The 17,609-nt window shown below is 34.1% G+C and overlaps 1 protein-coding gene across 1 annotated transcript; it reads left to right on the forward strand.

Moving 5' to 3' along the window:
* The first annotated feature begins 9,836 nt into the window (after window positions 1–9,836).
* Window positions 9,837–11,654, forward strand: LOC135141598 (leucine-rich repeat and death domain-containing protein 1-like). The gene is made up of 2 exons (XM_064072882.1): window positions 9,837–10,041; window positions 10,091–11,654. Exons 1-2 carry the CDS (start codon window positions 10,026–10,028, stop codon window positions 11,497–11,499), a joined length of 1,425 nt encoding a protein of 474 aa, XP_063928952.1. The 5' UTR covers window positions 9,837–10,025; the 3' UTR covers window positions 11,500–11,654.
* Window positions 11,655–17,609: the final 5,955 nt, after the last annotated feature.

Below are 17,609 nucleotides of genomic sequence, written 5' to 3' on the forward strand. Positions count from 1 at the left end.
CAAATTTTGATTAATTATTTGTCATGCTTCCGGTAACCTTAAAACGTTTGCAAGATTTCAGAGCATTCAGTTTTGCATTTTCAAAGTTAGACTGCAACATACAATTTAGAATTTTTCCCCGAAAATCTGGATGTCTGAGGTAAAATTTCAACACGGATTCTTAAATCACACCTCCAGAAGTATGTAATTCTATCAAAATTAAGAACCGTTTATTAGGCAAAAATTGTAAAATGACGTCATCATTTTTAGGGGGACATCAATGAAAAAATGCTGTATACAATTTTTTTTTTTAATGTGAATGCCTAGAGTAAAAACACGAATTTATAAATCACATGTGAAGAAGTATCTTATTTTGTAAAATTGAAATAGTGTTTACTATTATAAATTTTGGAGATGACGTTATCCTATTGTTGGTGGGGACGTTTATCCAAATACAAACAATCGGTCCAGTAGTTTCGGAGATTACTGTCTAATAAAAATACGGAAATCAATTTCGTACTCTAGGGGTTATGAAAACAAAAAGTAGTCGTCCAATGGATTCGATTACAATACTTCCTTAGCTTACGCTCAGGAAATAAAAATCTGGCAACCATCAGTGCAGAGCTCAACTCCTAATGCCCCAAAAGTGCTCTTCCCGTCAGGTCTAAACGGCAACGACCGTCTCCCCCATCGGATCAATTCTGCGCCACTTTCCTCCAAATTTACCCTTTTTAATAGAGCAGTCGTTATAATAGTAAAGCTCGTTTTAAAAAACGCTGCCATAAAAACTCTGGCTGCGAGCGAAAAATGCCTACTACGTGATATCCCACTGACACTGCACCAAGTTATAACACCAGTCCTAAACTATTTTATTACAAAGCACGCGCTTACCCTTATTACTTATGGCAGTGGAACCGAAATTCGCCGCCGCCGAGGTCGGGCCATTACTTGCCGCCGCTTTCGCACGCGGATCCGATTAAACAACGTTCAAAAATTCGAAAAGACCAACGGATCAATGGCGCGGACATCCGAAATGTCCAAAGTGGTCCCCTGGGGACGGACAGACACGAACATAGCGTACACGTCCTGTTCGGAACCATTTTTATCAAGACGTGACGTGAAGTTGATAAATAAACCCGCCGGAGACAAAGCCGGAGGATTTTACGACGACGAAACGTCGGATGAGGTTAAGCAATCAATTAGGACGTGGAATGCACTATTAATGACACATGCGGGCCAGAAATGAAGGAAGAGCGCCGTGGGGAGGATTAATGTATGTAATTACCAGGAACGAGCTACGAAATAAAATAAATAAAAGAGCGTCGCGACGCGTGCTTTTATTACTTCGGGACATATTCGAACAGCTTTGATCGGTTTTCGAATTCTAGCTAAAACTTTTAAGTTACACGTGTAGATCTTGACCGACCGAATCGAAAAACATCGCGGATTGATGGTTGTCATTCAAAATTTTCAAAATATTCGGCTTCAAAGCCAAATTTTTAAAATATCCCAAAATTGTCATATTTCGTTTTGTCGATTTGAAACAAATGGTAGGAATGTTTGATGGAAAATCATGAAGCAACTTTTTCAAAAATGAAATTTTCCATCCTTATGCAAATTTCGATCCATTTTTGACCATTTTCGAAATTTAACTAAATACCTTTTTACAGACTTTGGTCCACAGAATTCACTTCCGGCCTCATTTTTTCAATAACTGAAACCGTTTTTTTAGAATCGACCACTGAAATATCGCAATTTTTTGAAATTTCAAAAAAATTCTAAATTCACATCGGATATTTTGCAAATTGTACGGTTGTTTGAGGACTACACTCCAGAATTATTTTTAACTACACACCCTGCATATTTTTAGATATTTTGAATGACCTCTCCTCAAGCTTACAATCACAGTTTATTTTTGAGATTCTGGTGCGATGTTGCCACGTTATTCCAATTTTCTTAAACATTTTTAGTAATACAAGGGTGCGAAAAAGAAATCCCATTAAGATTATTTTTAACATCAGTGTTAACAATATTTTGGGGCTAAATGCGATTAAATTTTCAAGTACAGAGTGTGTAAAAAAAACAATTACTTATTACAATCTTCAAATATCGATATTTATTTTTTGCATTTTATTGTATTTTTTGTTCCCTTTCTTTTGTTGTCAAGTATTTTTTATATTTAAAGTTGATAGTTTTTTAATAGTGTAAGATACAGTAATAGAACACAGGTATCCTGTTTGCAAAAACTGAAATCTCGATATTTGAAAGTTGTAAAGTTTAAACTTTTCATAGACACTCAGTATATTAAAACTTGATTTAATTGACACTACAACAAAGCGCCTATTAAGTCCGGTGATGCATCTAAAGTTAAAAATTACAGACCGATTTTCCTCCTTTCCAATTTTTCTAAAATTTTCGAATTAATTCTACATTCTTATATCTATCCTGTGGAGAAAAGTTATATATCAGAGCATCAGCATGGTTTTTAAATTGTAGATCAACAACGACAAACGTTTAGCAAAAAAAACATTTAGAAAAATCAGTCTTAGCAAGAATTATCCCCGCCCACCCGCCCTTTTTTATGCAAATTTCAACCCATTTTTCACAGTTTTCGAAATTTAACTAAACACATTTTCTTATAGATTTCGGGCCGCCGCAGTCACTAACTCCAACCGTTTTCGCAGAACCGATCACTGAAAAATCGCAATTTTTAGAAATTTTTAAAAATTCGCATTTCATACCGTAACTTTCGAAAATATTGTTCCGTGACGATAAATCCGCTATATTTTTGGAGTCAGCACGTCAAAATCTATATCCCTGAATTTTCTGAAAATTCTTAGACAAATTTTTCAAAAATTAAATTTTCCACAATGTGTAAATTTCGACCCATTTCGAAACTTACCCATACATACATTCTCTTATTGATTCCTGATCGTAGAATTCACTTCTGGCCTCATTTTTTCGATAACTTAAACCATTTTTCCAGAATCGTCCACTGAAATATCGCAATTTTTTGAAATTTAAAAAAATTCTAAATTCACGCCGGATATTTTGAAAATGTTGATCCGTGACCAGAAACACGCTATAGTTTTGGGATCAGCACATCGAGATCTATATCCCAAAATTTTTTGAGAATTTTTAGACAACTTTTTCAAAAATGGAATTTTCCGGAATGTCCTTACGCAAATTTCGTCCCATTTTTGACCATTTTCGAAATTTAACTAAATACATTTTCTTGTATATTTCGGGCCGCAGAAGTCACTTCCGGCCTCGTTTCTTCGATAGCTGCAACCGTTTTTACAGAATCGACCATTGAAATATCGAAATTTTTTCAAATTTTCAGAACTTGGCCTTTCATACCAAATCTTTCGAAAATGTTGCTCCATGACCATAAGCACGCTACATTTTTGGTATCAGCACGTCGAAGTCTATATCCCAGAATTTTTTGGGAATTTTTAGGCAACTTTTTCGAAAATTATACTAAGTATTAAATACACTTCTGGAGGGCGAAACCAGCAAACGAACTTCCTCCTGGTAATTTTCATACAAAAATCTGTGGAAATTTTAAAATTTTCACGAAGTTATCGACAATTTCACAAAAATTCTGGCATATAAATCCCGATGAGCTGAATCAAAAACATATCGTGTTGATTATATTTTCGAAATATTCAGTTTCAAAGTAAAATTTTTAAAATTTTCCAAAATTCTGGTATCTGTATATTATGAAGTCTAAATATATTTCGAGAAGTCTAAATTAACCAAAAATTTTAGTGATTTTTGATACATTTAAGATTTTGGCAAAGTGTCGAAAATTGCATAAAAAATTTCTCGAATACAAACCCCGACGAGCTGAGTCGAAAAAATTTGCGTGTTCATGGTACTGATTTTAAATTTTCAAAATTTTCAACTTCAAAGTTGAAATTTTAAAATTTTCCAAAATCTTGATATTTCGTTTTGTCGATTGTAGACGAATTAAAGAAATGTTCGAAGGAAATAAGTCTAAATCGACTCCTGGATGTCGAAATGAACAAATGGAATTCTTTTGTAGTATTTGATAAGATAAGACTGATTTTGGTACTTTGGACATCTTCGACCACTTTTCAACTATTTTCTAAAATTAATTAAATACATTTTCTTCTAACTTTCTGTATCCAGAAGTTTTTTTCGGCTTCGTTTCTCCGGAAAATGCTATCGTTTTGTCAGCCAAAAATGAATCTATTTGAATCATTTCCATAGGCAGATTTGTGGAAAATAGAAGGTTTTGACGAAGTCGTCGAAAATTTCAAAATAATTTCTGAAATTCAAATCCTCATAAGCTGGATCGAAAAACATCTCGTGTTGATGGTACTGAATCAAAATTTTCGAAATATTCAGCTTCAGAGTCAAAATTTTAAAGATATCCCAAAATTGTCATACTGAGTTGTATTGATTCTAGAGAAATTGAAGGAATGTTTGAAGGAAAAAACCCTAAGCAAACTTCTGTAGGGCGAAATCCACAAATAAATCTCTTTTGATGATTTTCATACGAAGATTTGTGGAAAATTCACGATTTTGGCGACGTTGTCGAAAATTTCACAAACATTCTGGCGTATAAATCCCGATGAGCTGAATCAAAAAACATATCGTGTTAATTTTTTGTTTGTTTTGTTTGTGATAACATTTTTCAAAATTCTGATATCTGAACATTATGAAGTCTAAATATATTTTTAGAGGTCGAAATTAACCAAAAATGAATCTCTTTTAGTAATTTTCATACGGAAATCTGTAGAATATTTACCAGGTCGTCGAAAATTTCACAAAAAATTCCCGACGAGCTGAGTCGAAAAATATAGCGTGTTAATAGCACTGATTTAAAATTTTCTAAATATTCAACTTCAAAGTCAAAATTTTAAAATATGCATTTCAAAATTGTGATATTTCGTTTTGTCGATTGTAGACAAATTGAAGAAATGTTCAAAGGAAAGAAGTCTAAATCAACTTCTGGATATCGAAATGAACAAATGGATATTTTTGATAATTTTCACACTCAGATCTGTGGAAAATTTAAGATTTTGGTGAAGTCAAAAATTTCACAGAAAATTTTGAAAAATAAATACCGATGGACTGAATCGAAAACCGTAACGTGCTAATGGTCTCACGTGCTGATGCGAGATTTTGAAAATTCTCAGTTTCAAAGTCAGATTTAAAATTTACCAACATTGTTTTGGAAAAAAAGTAGTCTAGAATCGAAAACACTTCTGGAGGTCCAAATCTAGTAAAAATATCTTTCCGTAAATTTCGAAAGAGCTCGGAAAAATGTCAAAATTTTTGTAAGGAGGGAGTACACAAGTCACTTTTAGCCTCGTTTTTCAAAAAACTCCTATTTTTCCAGAATCGCCCAATGAAATATGTTAGTTAGTTTTGGGATTTAAAAAAAAGTAATTTCAAATCGAATGTTTCTACAATTATAAACCGGGACCAAAAATAAACTATATTCTTCGAATCAGTAGATAAAGATGTACATCCTAGAATTTTTTGTGTATTTTTATGCAACTTTTTCAAAAGCTCAATTTTTCAATGATGAAAAATTCGACCCTTTTTCGACCATTTTCAAAGCTTACCTAAAGATATTTTCTTGAAGTTTTCGGCCTTCAAAAGTTACTTTCAGAATCATTTTTATACCGTTTTTGCAGAATGGCTGAATGAAATATGACAACCTTTAGAATTAAAAAAAAATAATTTTAAATCGAATATTTCTGAAATCTAGACCCCGAGACCATAAGCACGTTATATTTTTCGAATCAGCACGTCTATATCTATATCTCAGATTTTTATTATGAATTTTTAGGCAACCTTTGCAAAAACTCAATTTTTCATTACTAATACTTACCAAGATAAGACTGATTTTGGCAAAGACATATTCCCTAAGAAAATAGAGGGTGGGTGGGCGGGGCTAGTATTTGATAAGATAAGACTGATTTTGGCACTTTTGACATGTTCGACCTTTTTTCAACTATTTTCGAAAATTAGTTGTATACATTTTCTTCTAAATTTCGATATCCAGAAGTCATTTTCAGCTTCGTTTCTTCGGAAATTTCTACAGTTTTTCCAAAATACAATTATTTTAAGAAAATAAATACTTGAGGTTCTTATAAATATTCACAGAAATGTTATTAGCCCCAAGCACCCACCCTGCCTCTTTTTCAATGATTAATTTTATCCAGCCTGAATGAAATGAATGATCTTATACTGAACAGAAATAAAATTAGTCGTTAGAATGAAAAGAGGGGGAGGGAAAATTTCGACCCTTTTTTGACCATTTTCAGAACTTACCGAAAGACATTTGCTTGTAGATTTCGGTGTCTATAAATTACTCTCGGCCTCATTTTTTCGATAACTCTTACCATTTTTCCAGAATCGTCCAATGAATTACGGGAATTTTTGAGCTTTCGAAAAAGTTATCAAAAAATCCACATAAAAATCTGGAATATAAATCTCGACGTCCCCGAGCAAGACTTTAGAACTACTGGGATTAAAAATCATTTTTTGAGCAAATGTCGAAAATTGTGGGAGTTTTCAAAAAATCAGTCGTCTAAGTTAATATTAAGTGACTTAATTAATAATTTACAATATACACAATTTAATACTTATCGTACAATTTTCGTGTAATTAGGGCAAGTTTTTTCCTACTTTTCAGATCAAAGTGTTAAAAAGTCGCTGTACCCTAGACTGCGCGGCACAATTTTTTTAGAACAATCATCTTATAATACACAAAACTGCTCAAATATTTCATCACAGCTAAAAAAAATTTAAGCTACATCCTTAGCACACACAACGGGATACTTGCGTACACGAAATTACCCCTAAACTACGCAAATATCGCCCCTTGTTAACGCGAGCAGACAGCTTAACTTTACTCACTAGTTCATACACTCCTCCAAAACCACAAGACGCTTTTATGAATTTTTCATCAAGAAATGTAACTCCCGCATTACAAAAATGGTTATCATATCACGCGAAATGCAAACTTCCCTAGAGGATCCTTCGGCGCGCCGGCCTCGTCAGTCTTGTAGTCTTCTTCATAATAATAATGTGAAATTAAACCCCGGTCTCAGCTTCCATAAAACGAAAATTACACACTTGTGCTAGTTCGCGTGCGTTCCGAAACTTTAAAATATAAATTAGATTCTTTATCTAACCGCACTTTTAATTTAAGTTTATAACAACTTCCGTATATCCTGCTGCAACCCTCTTGCTAAAGCACGAAACGGAATAATAGACTTGTAGCCGGTTTATGTTTTCGGCAAAGAAACTATAGTTGGCTGCCACTCACCAGAAACCATTTAATTTTAACGAGTGGGTTATATCTTTGAACTATAATAATTAGGAAGTTGATTAGTACGATGTAGCGCACACGTTTCCTTTGAAATAACTGACAGATTAATTCCAGGTTTAATGAATTCGATGAGAAATCCACTAACTAAATTTTGTAGGAATTGGAGAGTGCGTCCATGTTGGGTAGAATTCAACTTGTCATCAAATTTAGTTTTTAGTAAGGAAATTTGTCTTGAGCAAGCGGTGCCTGATGGATCGAAGGTGGTGTCAGTTACCTGTCCCATCAAGCACGAACAAGAACGTTTGCATCATGCAGAGATTACTCATCACATTTCGGGTGTTCCTTGATGGATTAATGAGTGAGAGAAGAACGACAACGTTAATTTATTTCGCGCTAATCTCGCAGAAAAAGTGCGTTTTTTCGGGCGACTAGTGTATTTAAATCTGTCGTTTAACTCAAACCCGTCCCACTTCCTCTCGTCGATTAATTTTTTGAATCGCACTAAGAAAAATAAAAATTCTCTGGCATTAGTACGCTAATCAAGAATAATGTTTAACATCCATTAGCCCTTCTTATGAAATAAGGCCGTTTGGGGAATCACGGCCGCCCTCGTTAACCCCCGATATTAATTACAGCAACCACACCCCGCTCGATTCGGCTACCGCAACATTTTTCCTCTCAATTTTTGTTGGACGAAGAATTCTCGACGAAAAGAAAAAGGGCCAAGTTTTTATGCATATTTCGAATAATTCGTTCAAAGTTCGACGTAATAAATTCCCACTGATTGCCATAGCTCGTACATTAATGGCTCCTGGGGGAAATAAAGTCGTTATACATATTGCCTTACAAATTAAAAAAGTTCGATATTGCCGACAAATTCGTGTGAAAGTTGTTTGGCGCAAGAACATGTCCCATGCTGATGGCGCTTCGAGTAAACAGAATAATAAGCAGATGGAGTAACGTCAAACGGGGCAAAAAGTAACATTGAAGACCTGATGTTTACGAAATCTGCTGAATTTATCAACAAAACATTAATCATTCGATCCCGTTTCCCGACTATCCCGATTCCGATGAATATTCAAGCACCCGCATTCGCGAAGGGACGCCGGAATACATATGTCATACGTATCACGATGCGTGGAAAGTCGCGAGTTGTTCACTCTGACGCCCTCTACCCAAGGATAGTTAAAGTTTAATTAATAACTGAATATGTACTACGGAATAACAAACTAAGTTATAATGAACATCGTCGACCAAACGCAGCTCTAATCTCACTAGAGATGACATTAGCAATGTCAAAACAAGAAAAAGAAGGACTGCCAACATATTTGACACAGTAATATCAATTTTCCCCAAAAACAATATAACAAAACAAATTCAACACTTTTGCTTAACCCTGTACAACATAATTAACTTCGCGACTACCCGTTCAAACTCTCATAAACATGCATATGCGACTAATAACTCGTAATTACAAATTTGAATTACGACGCTAGTTATAACTAGAGTTCCTAGGAGTCCAACATACGTCTTTTTAAACGATTTACGATTTACACAGCTTTACTGTCGCCCCCTGGCTGCCAAAAAGTAAACTCATAAAACAAAACAATCGCCGATTCTTTCTCACATCATTTTAAAAACTGAAAATAAATCCTCCCATCTTGCCTAAAACACATATATTTTTCATTCGCCGGATTCGCTACTTATTTTTGGCCGTTTGTTATGAAATATCATGAAAACAGGATCCACTAAAAAGAATGAATTTCATATTTATGCAAAAAAATTCGATGTTCTCCACACTCGGCATGCAAAACACACCATCAACGCGAAGAAGCGAGTCACGCAGTGTTGCCAACCGTATCGATTGCGTGCAGAAACTATTTTTTTTGTATAGGCGTTTCGATGTCAAGGATGTGGCTATATTTGTATTTTATGAACTTGTCGATTCCCGAATATGGGAAATTCTCGCGAAATAAGTTGTGTCTAGACCTGATTTATTTTAACAATCTGACGTGTGTTCGTTTTAAATTCATAGCAAGCGAGTTTCCATTCAGCCGCGAATTCTTTTAATGCTGCTTGTCATACTCCGAAATAACGAAATGTCAGCTTGTGAAAATAAACAAGTTGTAAATTCTAACTAACCAAATTTTATTTTTATCATTAACGCAATCACTTTGTTAAACTATATTTAATATTGCGTTATTATCTTAAGTTATATTTAGACATTGCCAAAATACTGCAGTGACCTTGACCGGATATAATTTATTTGCAATTTCGAAATTATTATGTCTGATTATAAACTAACAAAGATATGCAACTTTAGAAACAAATGAGATAAATGAGAAAGAATAATTACAAACACGTATCAATAACAATAAACAAAATTTGAATTTTCGTCCCCAGTCGTTTCGCTTCGTGCACTGTCGAAAAAGTACGTTTTGTACGTGCTCTAATACAAACTATTTTCAGATGTACAAACTCAACAAAAATAAATATTGATTATCTATCTATCTACAATTAACAAATTATCAATAATCAATTAACAGTCATATTTATAACAAAACAATTCTGGCCAAATTTATATCAGTACATCACTTCGTCTTTCTTAGGTCGACACCGATTCCATCGAATCTGCGCGAGTTCCTTGACCACGTGCCATTTGCTTGCTTGTAAACACCAAACCTAACCTAACTTCGTCTTATCCGGACTTTGTGACTTAAAAACCGCTAAAATGGGGCTGCAGCAAGGTAAGTTCGCCCATTTCTCACCGCCCCCTCTACTAACGCCTCTCTCCAGCTGATGTGGCCCTCTATATCGACGCCGCCGACGAAGCCCACGCCCGTCTACGCAACGCCGCCCCCACGAGCCCGCAGGAGCTGCCACATCTCAAATTAAGCGATTTCGCCACCAACAATATCCACTTCAATCTCGGCAATATCACGGTGTTGGAAATCAGCAATTGTGATCTGACTGAAATCCCCCACAACATACAAAAGTTAAACTTGAAACAATTGATTTTAACTCATAATAAGCTCAAGGAAGTTCCTAGTTGCTTGTATTCCGGGCTGAGTTCGCTTGAATTGTTAGATTTGTCGCATAATTTTCTCACGGATTTTCAAGTGGCGCCGGCGTGTAGAGAAGGTATTGTGAAATTGAAACTTTCGAATAACAAAATCCGGGATTTTCCGCAGTGGATTTTATCGTTGTCGTGTTTGAAACTGGAAGAAGTGTATTATAGTAGGAATTGTGTGGTTAAGTTGGATGTGAGTAGGGAATTAGGGATTAAAAAATTGGAGATGGGTAATTGTCAGTTGATGGATGTAGATTTTGTGTTTTTGAAGAGAATTAAGACGTTGGAGGCGCTGGATATTAGTAATGATACGTCGAGTCGGAATGAAAATAGGTTCAAGGATATCAATAAGTTGTTTAGTAGGACTAGGTGGCAGAAGTTGGCTTCGTTGAATTTAAACAACGTGACATTGTCCATTATTCCAAAAGGGTTATTTTGGCTTGTGTCGCTAAAGGAGCTGCATCTCGTCAACTGTTCCCTAAACTGGATACCTGAAGAAATAGAACATTTACATAACCTAAGAACTATAGACATTTCCGAAAATTTTATATGTTCGCTACCGAAGCAACTAACCTTGCTTGAAGAACTACGCGTTATTAAAGCGCATCATAATTATATTTCTTCAGTTAGCAGATTTCACGGAGACTTAGAAATTTTGGACTTATATGACAACCAGTTAGACTCGTTCACGCAATGTATAGATAACATAACATACATAGATTTAGAAAAAAATGCGTTTGACACATCGATTTTAAACCAACCTAAAAACTACTGTTTAAAACGAGATAAACTTCGCGAGGTGTTGAATTTCCACAACAGAATTAACGGTAAGATTGATTTACCAGAGGATGACCCAGAATCGTGTGATGAAGATTATACGTGTGATCTTTCCTTTGACGAGCCTGACAATAATCCACCACATTATTATCACATGGAAATTGAAGAGGAATGTTGGGATGAAGAAAAGCCCGAAGAAGTGGTACCTTCGGTTACAAACCCAGAAATAACACCCTCCGACGATGAGTGGAATGGAAAAGTAGAAATAATCTACAGGAAGAAATTAACAAACTTGAGTTTGCAATTCGATGCAGATGAAGACTGGATTTTTGCGGATGTTGAAGAAGCAACAAATTAACATTTAAATAAAAATTTTTTACTTATCCTTGTTTTGAATACATATATTTATTTTTTTAATTGGTGTGATACATAGTTCGTTGTGTTTTGTATAAATGTCACTTTTAGTCTTGTTATTTAATTTAGTCTGAGTAATAAATACATGCAGAATTTTTACTTACGCTTATGCATCTGATGAAAAAAACAAACTCCTAGTAGGCCGTGCAATTTGTTTTTAAAATAGTGGTGGCAACGCCTACTAGATCAGTTTTTTTTTTTTCATTTGGTACATAAAATACAGAAGATTAGTTTCACGCCTTTCACCAACAAAGTTGCAACACTGTCGTTCAAATTTTATAGACGGAGTTGCGTCATTATGCACACGCAAATTCCACGTGAAAAACGACGTCAAATAGTTGTAGAATATTCAAAATATCTGTAATCCTGTTCCGCATGTATTTCGTGGTTATTGATTATTTATGACCACCGCAGTGTGTAAACAACAAGGCTATACCGCTGGCTGAGGTCAAGTGATCGCATGTGGATGAGCCAAATCGACATTGAACCAACCAATGAGATGCGAGTTTTCAATTAATGTTAAACGTCTACTCGAAGTAGAGACGAAAGGTGTGAAGCGCCTGCACTTCCAATTGTTGCGAAAAAAAATCGAAATTTCTTTGACGTTTTCTAAGTACTACTCTATTTTGTTTAAAATTAGTGACTAAGACCAATACTGTGTTCATGAACGAGCCGGAAAAGTTCTGTAAACAAATTGACATAAACATCGTTATTATCATTAATGTTTGTGTTGTCAGTTTGGCAACATATCTAAAAAAATTTATGATACCTGATGTCGAATTCAAATTTGGACACCAGTAAGCACCAACTTCTCAGTGATGTTTAGGTGCACTCATCTCAAAATTGACAATAATTGTGAACTGACAATAATTCAGAACTGCCAACCCAAAAATTTTATTCAGTCATTAATAGTCACCCGGTATTTACTATAAATAATGTCAGATTTGTAGTTGGCCCGTAAAAAAATATCTATTTAATTCTGTTCATATTCTATATAATTATTTTAATTATTTTGAAGTGCACATGTAGAGGATTACAAAGTCAGAAAATTGGTCTAGGTTTATTAGATGGAAACGGGGACTTAATTTTTCGTACTCTACGAGTTATGAAATGTCGAGAAAACATGAAAGTAGCCGTTAGTCCGATGGACTCTATTACAATATTTCTGTAGTTTACGCTTGGGACGAAGCAAATTAACCGAATATTTTGTAGAACGGAAAAACGCAGAACAGGAAAAATGTAAGAAAGATTACAAGGTCACTTACGTCAGTAGAAGATTTTATCTAAACGCCTCTGAGATTCTTTTTTTCCCTTCACATACAAAACACTAAAATCCTCTGAGATTCATGCAAACTGTTTAAAAAAAATCACCGGAAGCCCCTGAGAATCTTTTTTTTTTCAAAAACGAAACGCAAGTGGCCCCCTAAATTCTTTCAATTTTTTTTAAAGACGAAACACCAGGAACCCTTAAGATTCCTTCAATCTTTTTCTCAAAAATAAAATACTTGAAATCCCTAAGATTCTTTTATTTTCATTCAAATACAAAACACTAGAGGCTCCCGAGATTCCATAAAAAAAATTCCGTAATGAAACACTGAGGCCCCTGAGATTCTCTCAAACTGTTTAAAAAAACCGAGACCCTCTGAGAATCGTTAATTTTACATTTCTTTTGAACAAAACACTAAAAGCCCCTGAGAATCTTTCAATCTTTATCTCAAAAACAAAACACCTAACATCCATTTTTTTTTCTTCAAATACAAAACATTAGAAGCCCCCGACATTCTATAAAAATTTTTCAGTAATGAAGCACTAAAGGTCCGTGAGATTCTTTCAAACTGTTGCAAAAAAACCTGGGAGCCTCTGAGAATTGTTAATTTTACATTTCTTTTTAACAAAACACTAAAGGCCCCTGAGATTCTTTCAAATTTTTTCAAAGGCGAAACACCAGACGCCCCTGAGATTCTTTCAATCTTCTTCTCAAAAACAAAACACCTGGAATCCCTAAGATCCTTTTTTTTTCTTCAAATACAAAACATTAGAAGTCCCCGACATTCTATAAAAAAAAAATCAGTAATGAAGCACTAGAGGTCCCTGAGATTTTTTCAAACTGTTTCAAAAAAACCTGGGAGCCTCTGAGAATCGTTAATTTTACATTTCTTTTTAACAAAACACTAAAGGCCCCTGAGATTCTTTCAAACTTCTTCTAAAACAAAAGCTCGGGGCATCAGGGTATCCTGCAATTTTTTTAACCAAACACTATAAGTTCCCAAGATTCTTACAAATTGTTTCAATAATGAAGTACTAGAACCTTTTGAGATACTTTCAAAGTGTTTCAAAAAAACTCGGGGTCCTTTGAGAATCTTTAATTTTACTTTTTTTTTAACAAAACACCAAAGTCCCCTGAGATTCTTCGAAATTTTTTTAAAAACGGGAGCCTTTGAGAATCTTCAAGTTTACCTATTTTTAACAGAATACTAAAGGCTCCTAAGATTCTTTCAAACTTTTTCTAAAACAAAAGATCAGGGCATCAGGGTATCCTGAGATTTTTTTAAACAAACGCTATAAGCCCCCGAAATTCTTACAAATTGTTTCAATAATGAACTAATAGAGGCCTTTGAGATACTTTCAAACTGTTTCAAAAAAACCCGGAAGCCTTTGAGAATCTTTAATTTTACTTTTTTTTAATAAAACACTAAAGGCCCCTGAGATTTTTTGAAATTTTTTCAAAGACGGGGGCCTTTGAGAATCTTCAATTTTACCTTTTTTGTTTAACAAAACACTAAAGGCTCCTAAGATTCTATCAAACTTTTTCTAAAACAAAAGATCAGGGCATCAGGATATCCTGAGATGTTTTTTAACCAAACACTATAAGCCCCCGAGATTCTTACAAATTGTTTCAATAATGAAGTACTAGAGGCCTTTGAGATACTTTCAAACTGTTTCAAAAAAACCCGGGAGCCTCTGATAATCTTTAATTTTACTTTTTTTTTAACAAAACACTAAAGGCCCCTGAGATTCTTTGAATTTTTTTCAAAGACGGGAGCCTTTGAGAATCCTCAATTTTACCTTTTTTTTCACAAAACACTGAAGGCTCCTAAGATTCTATCAAACTTTTTCTAAAACAAAAGATCAGGGCATTAAAATATCCTGATATTTTTTTTAACCAAACACTGTAAGCCCCCGAGATTCCTACAAATTGTTTCAATAATGAAGTACTAGAGGCCTTTGAGATACTTTCAAACTGTTTCAAAAAAAACCGGGAGCCTCTGATAATTTTTAATTTTACATTTCTTTTTAACAAAACACTAAAGGCCCCTGAGATTCTTTGAAATTTTTTCAAAGACGGGAGCCTTTGAGAATCTTCAAGTTTACCTTTTTTTTTAACAAAACACTAAAGGCTCCTAAGATTCTATCAAACTTTTTCTAAAACAAAAGATCAGGGCATTAAGATATCCTGAGATTTTTTTTAACCAAACACTATAAGCTCCCGAGATTCCTACAAATTGTTTCAATAATGAAGTATTAGAGGCCTTTCAGATACTTTCAAACAGTTTCAAAAAAACCCAGGAGTCTCTGAGAATCTTTAATTTTACTTTTTTTTAACAAAACACTAAAGGCCCCTGAGATTCTTTGAAATTTTTTCAAAGACAGGAGCCTTTGAGAATCCTCAATTTTACCTTTTTTTTTCACAAAACACTAAAGGCTCCTAAGATTCTATCAAACTTTTTCTAAAACAAAAGATCAGGGCATTAAGATATCCTGAGATTTTTTTTAACCAAACACTAAAGCTCCCGAGATTCCTACAAATTGTTTCAATAATGAAGTATTAGAGGCCTTTCAGATACTTTCAAACTGTTTCAAAAAACCCAGGAGTCTCTGAGAATCTTTAATTTTACTTTTTTTTAATAAAACACTAAAGGCCCCTGAGATTTTTTGAAATTTTTTCAAAGACGGGGGCCTTTGAGAATCTTCAATTTTACCTTTTTTGTTTAACAAAACACTAAAGGCTCCTAAGATTCTATCAAACTTTTTCTAAAACAAAAGATCAGGGCATCAGGATATCCTGAGATGTTTTTTAACCAAACACTATAAGCCCCCGAGATTCTTACAAATTGTTTCAATAATGAAGTACTAGAGGCCTTTGAGATACTTTCAAACTGTTTCAAAAAAACCCGGGAGCCTCTGATAATCTTTAATTTTACTTTTTTTTTAACAAAACACTAAAGGCCCCTGAGATTCTTTGAATTTTTTTCAAAGACGGGAGCCTTTGAGAATCCTCAATTTTACCTTTTTTTTCACAAAACACTGAAGGCTCCTAAGATTCTATCAAACTTTTTCTAAAACAAAAGATCAGGGCATTAAAATATCCTGATATTTTTTTTAACCAAACACTGTAAGCCCCCGAGATTCCTACAAATTGTTTCAATAATGAAGTACTAGAGGCCTTTGAGATACTTTCAAACTGTTTCAAAAAAAACCGGGAGCCTCTGATAATTTTTAATTTTACATTTCTTTTTAACAAAACACTAAAGGCCCCTGAGATTCTTTGAAATTTTTTCAAAGACGGGAGCCTTTGAGAATCTTCAAGTTTACCTTTTTTTTTAACAAAACACTAAAGGCTCCTAAGATTCTATCAAACTTTTTCTAAAACAAAAGATCAGGGCATTAAGATATCCTGAGATTTTTTTTAACCAAACACTATAAGCTCCCGAGATTCCTACAAATTGTTTCAATAATGAAGTATTAGAGGCCTTTCAGATACTTTCAAACAGTTTCAAAAAAACCCAGGAGTCTCTGAGAATCTTTAATTTTACTTTTTTTTAACAAAACACTAAAGGCCCCTGAGATTCTTTGAAATTTTTTCAAAGACAGGAGCCTTTGAGAATCCTCAATTTTACCTTTTTTTTTCACAAAACACTAAAGGCTCCTAAGATTCTATCAAACTTTTTCTAAAACAAAAGATCAGGGCATTAAGATATCCTGAGATTTTTTTTAACCAAACACTAAAGCTCCCGAGATTCCTACAAATTGTTTCAATAATGAAGTATTAGAGGCCTTTCAGATACTTTCAAACTGTTTCAAAAAACCCAGGAGTCTCTGAGAATCTTTAATTTTACTTTTTTTTAACAAAACACTAAAGGCCCCTGAGATTCTTTGAAATTTTTTCAAAGACGGGAGCCTTTGAGAATCTTCAATTTTACCTTTTTTTTTTAACAAAACACTAAAGGCTCCTAAGATTCCATCAAACTTTTTCTAAAACAAAAGATCAGGGCATTAAGATATCCTGAGATTTTTTTTAACCAAACACTATAAGCCCCCGAGATTCCTACAAATTGTTTCAATAATGAAGTACTAGAGGCCTTTGAGATACTTTCAAACTGTTTCAAAAAAAACCGGGAGCCTCTGATAATTTTTAATTTTACATTTCTTTTTAACAAAACACTAAAGGCCCCTGAGATTCTTTGAAATTTTTTCAAAGACGGGAGCCTTTGAGAATCTTCAAGTTTACCTTTTTTTTTAACAAAACACTAAAGGCTCCTAAGATTCTATCAAACTTTTTCTAAAACAAAAGATCAGGGCATTAAGATATCCTGAGATTTTTTTTAACCAAACACTATAAGCTCCCGAGATTCCTACAAATTGTTTCAATAATGAAGTATTAGAGGCCTTTCAGATACTTTCAAACAGTTTCAAAAAAACCCAGGAGTCTCTGAGAATCTTTAATTTTACTTTTTTTTAACAAAACACTAAAGGCCCCTGAGATTCTTTGAAATTTTTTCAAAGACAGGAGCCTTTGAGAATCCTCAATTTTACCTTTTTTTTTCACAAAACACTAAAGGCTCCTAAGATTCTATCAAACTTTTTCTAAAACAAAAGATCAGGGCATTAAGATATCCTGAGATTTTTTTTAACCAAACACTATAAGCTCTCGAGATTCCTACAAATTGTTTCAATAATGAAGTATTAGAGGCCTTTCAGATACTTTCAAACTGTTTCAAAAAAACCCGGGAGCCTCTGAGAATCTTTAATTTTACTTTTTTTTTTAACAAAACA

This window comes from Zophobas morio, unplaced genomic scaffold, assembly GCF_036711695.1.
Source record: "Zophobas morio isolate AGI-343-1 ecotype UQ-CSIRO unplaced genomic scaffold, CSIRO_AGI_Zmor_V1 ptg000002l, whole genome shotgun sequence".
NCBI lineage: Eukaryota > Metazoa > Arthropoda > Insecta > Coleoptera > Tenebrionidae > Zophobas > Zophobas morio.